Source organism: Vitis vinifera, chromosome 8 (assembly GCF_030704535.1).
Source record: "Vitis vinifera cultivar Pinot Noir 40024 chromosome 8, ASM3070453v1".
Lineage (NCBI taxonomy): Eukaryota > Viridiplantae > Streptophyta > Magnoliopsida > Vitales > Vitaceae > Vitis > Vitis vinifera.
The window spans coordinates 11,442,969-11,451,172 of NC_081812.1; the positions used below are offsets into that span (position 1 = coordinate 11,442,969).

An 8,204-nucleotide genomic window follows, 5' to 3' on the forward strand; every position below is an offset into this window, starting at 1 on the left:
GTGTTAATTTTAATTTAATTAGTTTTTTTCTTTAAATTTTTGGCATTCCTAATAAAAAATATTGAAATGAATAAATTTTAAAAGTGTCAAGGCATGTTTGAAATCTTTAGAAGTGCAAGTTTATAGTCAGCACAAACCTTCATATGTTTGATCCCAAGTTCAAGAGCAATCTCTAAGCCAAGGATGCACGCATTATACTCAACTATGTTGTTTGTGGCAAGGTAATAGTTAGAAAATGTTAGGTGAATTGATCTTAGGATATGGTCACCATGAGAGGATATCAACAATATGTCAATCCCATACCCAAAGTTGTTTATAGGTTCATCGAAATACACCATCCCAAAAAATTGGTCACAATAATAATCTCCTTATTTGGAAAGTTATCATCAACTACTCTATTGTCAAATACCAGAGTGAGACCAAATGATATGTGATAATACTTCCCTTGAAAAATTTTTAAGAAACATATTGGATGTCAAACTTAGCCAACTACCTTAATCATCTCATTAGTCTATTAGTTTACATGGCTATATTAAACAAATATCTCAAGGAATCTAGGTGAGAAATTAGTTGTACAAAATACTTTGTCATATAATGTCTCAACCTTCGGGCAGCCCAAACCAATGCTAAGTAGAGACATTCGATCATGACATATCTCATCTTGTACTTTAGCATTCTCTTGCTTAAGTAATAAATAACTTGCTCCTACCCCAAATCATCAAGTTGAGCAAGAATGCAATCTAAGACAATGTCAATGTAAACTCTAACTCTCTGTCATCCTTTTTGGGAATATGAATGACATTAGCCAACCACTTTAGGTACTCTACTATTGATAGGAAACAAATGCTTAATTGTTTGTGTGTCTCCTCTTTCACCTTAAGGATCCATGGAGGGTCTAGTCTTCTCAAACTTTGCTTAAATGATTTAGCATGAGGAAGTAAAGATAGGTGATGTTGTATAATGGAAGGATCCAATCCCTTCATGTCCTCATATGGCTATTCAAACACATCTAGATATGCTTTAGGCAGCTAAATAAGACCAACCTTCTAATATGAAGATAATGAAGTGTTGATCTAGAGTTCTTGAGGCTAATCACTTTAACCAAAATCAACAATCTTAAAATCCCCACCTACTGGCTCAACTCCGTGGCCCAAATGAGAAGTGATATATAAATTTGAATGAGATGATTGAGGCTCATCATCTATGTCAAAAACATGTGAAGCAAATGGATGTTGTGACAAGCAATATAAAGAATCACACATGTGGTCAAAGCAAATAGGCAAATACTAAAAATGACTCATGTCCATTAACGAAATAGTGAGTATATTGTCAGACTGGGAGACAAATCCCAAAGATACATCAAGGGAACGAGAAGTGTCCATAGAAACAAACTTAACAATAACAAGGTTAACAATACCCTCAAATGCATCATTAATAGAAACAAAATCCTCTAATGACTCTGAAGTAGGAACAAGCTAAACATCCTTTGAATTCTCAATGGCTTGCATTCCAAACAAATCAAAAAGGAAAACTACTTGTGGCTGATCCATACTAAACATTCAATTGATACCTAGTGTGTCCATCTCATAGTGGTACTCATCTTGAGCAACATGTCCATCTATCTAGCCTTTAGGGACAATCAAAACTCCATAATCATCAATCCCCTAAGTAAGGCCAAATGATTTGCGACAATGCTCCCATTGATGGACTTTTGAGCAACATGTTAGATGTTAAACTCAATCAACAATATTAACCATCTCATTAGTCCACTTGAATCATCAAGTTGAGTGAGCATGCAACCAAAGACAATGTTTGAAACTGATAAGTATAAGAGTAGAGGATTGTCTGGTGTATGAGGTACAAAAATTGGAGGACATAACAAATTCTCCTTTATCCACTCAAAATCATGCTAACAATCAACATCAAAATTGTAGGCTGACTCTTCCTTAAAATTTGGAAGATGGGCTCACAAATATCAATCAATTTGGCAATGAATATGTTGATATATTGCAAACTGCCCAAAAACCTTATAATCTCTCTCTCTTTCTCTTTCTTTCTCAATCCTTGGTGCAGACATGTCTAAAATGAGATGGTGGTGGTAGTGAAGGGTGGATGCGGCACAATGATGAGGAGCTATGGTAGATGTGCAGTCTATGGGAGTCGTGGATATGAAGAGATGATACAGAGAAAAGACAAGGAAAAAAGAAGAGAAATTTGGTAGTGGGTGCTTCTCTTCATATGGGTCTTTAAGCTTTTTTGAAATAGATGGTTGGAATGAAACAAAAAATGAATGACCCAAATTTGGCCTTGCTTAAATGTGCATGAAGATGGACTTAACAATTGGACGAAAAACTTAAATGAAGTGAGCCTAAATATATATATATATATATATATATATATATATATATATAATGTCAAAATAAGTTCTTGTTCTATAGCATGTTCTCCACGTTCTTAGAACTGGTGAAAATATTAATTTATTGTTTTTTTTTAATTTATAACTCTAATTTTCAACCCCCCCCCAAAAAAAAAAGGAAAAAAAAACTACTGGGATGTTTTTTTAGATCGAAGCCAAACATACCTTTATATAACAACTTTGAATGGAAAAATAAGTAAATGCAAATTCTATGTGATTGCTTTGAATACAAAGTGATTTAATGATAAAGCGCTCCCACCATCTACTGTGAAAAATAAAATGGCATTATCATCAGTACAGTAATATTCTTTCTCTCTCAACATTCATTATAAGAATTATGACATGATATTAAGTATGTCACGCCTTTTCCGTGACACATGAACGACTTCCCCCATTATTTAGTCCTCATTTTGGGAGCATCCCATGGATGAAAACCTCATCGATGTCTTAAAAAAAAAAAAAGAAAAAAAAAAAGAAAAAATGTCCATGATTACATGGTCATCTTAAGATTGAAGATCAATATTTTAAGAATATTGATCAATGGGTCGGAGTTGTGTAATTACCTTTACAATGTGGTTTCATAACATCTTTAAATCAATCCCCTACAATTTAAGATTATCTAATGAAATAGGATGAAAAAAAATATAAATCAAATGATTAAAATCCATTTAATGAAATTTCATTCTTATGAGATTAGGATCAATTTTTTAATCACAATAAGATGTTTGTTTTTATTAAGGTCGGAGTATTATTATGTAAAGTTATTGGTTTTATTTTATATGTTAACAACATTTAAAATTAGTAATAAAATGGGTTTATCCTTATAGATAAATAATTTTTATTTTATGTAATTAAGTTATTATATTTGAAAACTAAAGGGGGATTTTGTAAAACTTAATACTTATTACTCAATAACTTAAGTTAATTTTAAGTTAAATTATATTTAAGTCGTTGACTTAAAACTTATTACTTAATTCTTACTTTAAATATTGAAGTTGTTTGATAAAATTAATTTAAAGATTATTCTCATCAAATTGATATATTTATTCTTATAAATTATAACTAGAGCAAATGAGGTCACATAAGAATGAAATTTATAGAATAACAAAAAAGATGGTGAAAGTAAATAAGATAAATAAGAGTAAGAAGGTAAAATAAAAATATGAATAATTTAATTGTTTTGATTTATTATTTAAAGTTGTTTTTGACTTTAAGTCATACCAATAAACTATGCTACCAAATATATTTAATTTATTTAATAATTTAAATTAAGTTATTAAATTGATTTACCAAACACCCACACCCATTAATAATTTGACTAAAAAACTAATAATTCAATAACTATAATTTGAGAGTAGAGTGAGGTTGGACAATGATGGATGTAAGTTACTCAGAGTAGTGGAAAAGGATAAATGATACAACTTGTGTTTAGGTGTTTGTAAAAGCTCAAGTTAAAAAGTAATTTTGGTGGATTGAGATAAAAAAAAAAATACAAAAAAAAAGAAAAGAAAAATCTAAAATCATCTTAGAAAAAAAAGAATGTCTCAAAGAAGTTTATTTTTAAACTTGAATTAAAAAATTAACAAAAGTTAAGGGTGAAAATTGCTCTAAAAAATAATTTTATTTTTTAAAATAGAAAATAATTTTTAAAAATATTTTTGAAATTTTTTAATAAAAATAGTTTTTAAGAATTTCTTTGGAAAATAGTTTATTTTTTAAATTGTTTTTCATGAAGTGTGAACTTTTATATCATATGCATAAAGAATTTTTATAGAGAATATATATATATTTGTTATTGAAGTTTCAAAAACAACATTTTCTCATAGAAGTAATATTCTCAAATGTAGAATATTAATTTTGAAGAACGAGGCTTCGAGGTTTGTTTTTTTTTATAGTAAAATGTATTCTTGTTATAAATAGTATTTAAAAATAGAGTTAATTTTATTCTATTTTCTTAAATTTTTAATTAATTATATTTAATTTTTATTGATTTAAAATTTTATTAAATGTTTCTTCTCATTTCGAGTAAAGTGAGAAACATGTATGAAAATGATATAAAAAATATTTAATCCTCCAAACAATAATTGTATATAAAATTGATGTAAATGATATTTAGAGTACATTTTGTGGTGATTTTAAAAAGTATTTATAGTTTTTGTGATACTTAAAAGATAAAAATTTTGAAATGTTAAAAATATTAAAAACGTTGTTTAGAATTACTATTAAATGGTCTCTTAATGGATCGGAAATGAGTGAAATTAAGCAAAGAACTAAAAGTCGACTACCACTACCAATACCAATACGGAAAGCAATGTAAAGTAGTATGGAAAGGTTTATGCTTCCAAACTCACTTTACGGCAGGGACCAGAAGCATTTGGCATGCCACCCATCATTTGATTGAACCCATTAACTTTGCTCTCACTTATCATTCATCAGTGGCCTGTCGTCACTTTCTCAAAGCCTCTACTCCAACAAGGAGCATGCTTCCAAGCCTATAATCATAGGCTTCCTTCTCTCCTTCCCAATTAATATGAAACATTATTTTTCTCCAAAATCAATTTAAACGTTTGAAATTCTGAATAAAACTCCGGAAGGAAAGCATTCAAACCAAATATTAGATGCCAAAATCTCCAATTGATTGGGAAGCACGTGCCCACTTGTTCTCCAATGCCCCCAACACAAATAACTGAAAACTCATTTAAAGAGATTTTTTTTTTTTTGTCAGTGATGTGACAGAAATATTTGTTGAATTTCCAAAATGATTTCATCGCATGATAGCATTATTTAAAAGGAATAATTATTTGAAATAATTAAGATTGTTCTTTCCACCTCGGCAACTCTGAATCATAGGCTCAGAGAAAGGTTTTGAACAGAACAAAAGTAACTGAGCAAATAAGAAAACATTAAGAGCAGAAAGGATGTTGGCAGTGGTTGCCACGCATGCAGCACGCCGCAAACCCACGGTGGCAGCACTAGGTTGACATATAAGACAGCGTGTCATTGAGGCGTGAGACCAGAGTCAGCATGTGCTCACGCAACATCACTGTTCAACCCATGATCCCCCACCCATGGAAAGAAGCACTCATTCACCATTGTGGGTCCTCATCAGACTACGCTACCAATTTCGCAATCCAACTCTCTCAAAGCCCAAAATACGAGCACAATCGCTGCCTGATAGGCTTTGGCATCCACATCTACAGCTGTCCACAGCAGGTGGGTGCTATGCTCGCTTTATGATACTCCAGTGAGTAGGAGCAACAACCTTTGCCCCAAGCATAGTGCCCATTCATGACGCCCACCAGGATATAGACTTTTGGATACCAGTGGAAAGAGAGAATTGAAAGCTCATGCCCTTTTTGGCAATGCCACATTCCAACACCCATGCCAAACTTTTCCTTCACTGTCTTCCATCAACCCTCACCAGAAATTCCTAATGACACCAAACCCACCTCCCACAAGCCCAAGGATTAGTGCCAAAAAGTGCAGATAGGGATTGAAGTTTCACTAATGAAGCTCTTTCTCTTTCTCTTTCTGCTTGGGGTTCTAATTCATTTGTTCGCCCATGGCTCTTGCAAGTCTGATCTTCCCGCCCCTTCTCAGGTTATGCTTGCAGTGCCGGTGGGATATAGTGTGGGATTCAAAGGGAGAGCATTTCTAATGGAGGCCAACCAAATGGTACCCAGTTTCAGAGCTGCATTGAGCGTGGAAGCAATTAATGGAAAATACGCGTGTTCCTTGGGTGTTTTTCTTGGGGACGTGAAGGTGTGGGATTCTGGCCATTCTACAAGGTTTTACACATCAGAAAGGTGCGCCCTTGAGCTGACTACAGATGGAGATTTACAGTTGAAGGGTGCGAAGGAGCAAGTGGGTTGGCGAACTGCTACTTTTGGACAAGGTGTGGAGGTAACATTAATGTAAAAACTAATTAGGAATTAGCCGCTGTAGTCCTTTCTCCCATTAGGCCAATGGGGATTCTAATATGTTATAGTTCTTTTCCTTCTTTTGATGCAGAGACTACAGTTATCGAGGACCGGCAATCTGGTATTGGTGGACGCCTTGAACCGTATAAAATGGCAGAGTTTCAATTTTCCAACAGATGTGATGCTGTGGGGTCAGAAATTCGATCTGGGTACTCGCTTGACTTCTTTTGCCAGCAACTCAGATTCATTCTACTCTTTCGAAATTCAACCCAACAAGATTGCTCTATACCTGAATTCTGGCAGTTGGAAGCATTCTTACTGGGAATTCAAGCCTTCCAAGAACAGAAACATTACATTTATTGAATTGGGGACAAAAGGTTTGGAGTTATTCAACAACAAACACAAGAAAATTGCACAGATTCTATCACAAAGACTTGAACCATTAAGGTTTATGTCGCTGGGAAACGGAACAGGAAATTTGGGGCTCTACTATTACTCATCTGACAAGGGAAAATTTGAAACCTCCTTCCAAGCACTCAACACCACATGCGACCTTCCTCTGGCCTGCGAACCCTATGGTATTTGTACCTTCTCCAATGCTTGTTCCTGTATCCGGTTTGTAAAAAAAACAGAAGAAAGGATGCGTTCAAGTTGTGATGAGGGACACCCAAGAGGGTTCTGCGGCAGAGAGGTGGAGATGCTTGAGTTAGAGGGTGTTAGCACTGTCCTGAGGAATGATCCCAAACAAGTTAATGTTAGCAGAGAAGAGTGCTCCAGTTTGTGTATGGATGACTGTAAATGTGTTGCAGCTTTGTATTCCTCAGGCAAAGGTGGGGCAGATGTAAGAGAATGCTTTCTTTACGGATTGGTCAGAGGAGTGAAACAGGTAGACAGGGGAAGTGGATTTAATTATATGGTGAAGGTTCCAAAGGGAAGTGGTGGGGGTCATGGAAGAACTAAAAATGTGAGAAAATGGGTGTTGGTCATGGTAGGAGTCGTTGATGGTTTGATTATTCTTCTTGTTTTGGGAGGGCTTGGGTACTATATCATCCGGAAGAGAAGAAAGAACTTGGCTACTGACAACACCACTTGATCACATGTGATTCCGTATTCTTTTTTGCCCCTTTTTTTGATTTTTGGATGAGAATTCAATACCTGATTGCAGTTTTTCCAATTGTAGAAACAAGAGAACACAAAATTTGGAAGGCCAATTTTTCAAAGAAACATGGCTACCTTCTTATGTCTCCAATTTCTGTCTACTTGCAACCTCCTAGTATTGTAAACACTATTACTTGGGGTCATATCTGAACGGCACATATGGTTTCCACTGGGGATAAGAAGTGATTTTTTTATTTTTTTACTCCAGACACATATCCAACCTATATCTCCAAAGAGGGATCCCTTTCACTTTCTACTTGTCTTCACCTGTCACATGTCTAAACCGGACAATCATTCAAGTTATTTGCATTAGAGATCCAAATACAGTAAAAAGATTATGAAACTACCTGAAATTAGACGATTTTATGGGTAAGACAAAACAAGGAAGTAAACAGGCTATTTGTTCAAACCAGCTTTCTCAAATGAGGTCATAATAGAAATTATAGTGACTAATTTATATTGAGACCAAATAAACTTAGAGTGCATTTAGTAGTGTTTTTATTTAAAATGTTTCTTTTTTAAAGTGTTTTTAGAATAATCACTTGTAAAGTGTTTATCAAAAAAACATTATAAGTGATGTTTTCATACTTTCAAAGACGTTTCCTAAATTTTGCTAAACACTTAAAAACACTTTTTAGGTTAAAAGCGATTCCTAAAATTACTATTAAACAAATTCTTAATTATTTATCATCAAAATATTGAAGAAGACA

At 33.7% G+C, this 8,204-nt stretch overlaps 1 protein-coding gene across 1 annotated transcript; it reads left to right on the forward strand.

Moving 5' to 3' along the window:
- Nucleotides 1-5,633: 5,633 nt before the first annotated feature.
- LOC100258595 (PAN domain-containing protein At5g03700) lies at nucleotides 5,634-7,637 on the forward strand. The gene is made up of 2 exons (XM_002266289.5): nucleotides 5,634-6,319; nucleotides 6,428-7,637. Exons 1-2 carry the CDS (start codon nucleotides 5,924-5,926, stop codon nucleotides 7,427-7,429), a joined length of 1,398 nt encoding a protein of 465 aa, XP_002266325.2. The 5' UTR covers nucleotides 5,634-5,923; the 3' UTR covers nucleotides 7,430-7,637.
- The last annotated feature ends 567 nt before the right edge of the window (nucleotides 7,638-8,204 follow it).

Coding starts and splice junctions, on each gene's coding strand:
- LOC100258595 (XM_002266289.5), top strand. CDS start 5,924: ATGAAGCTCTTTCTCTTTCTCTTTCTGCTTGGGGTTCTAATTCATTTG. Junction 6,320..6,427: donor CTTTTGGACAAGGTGTGGAG/GTAACATTAATG, acceptor CTTTTGATGCAG/AGACTACAGTTATCGAGGAC.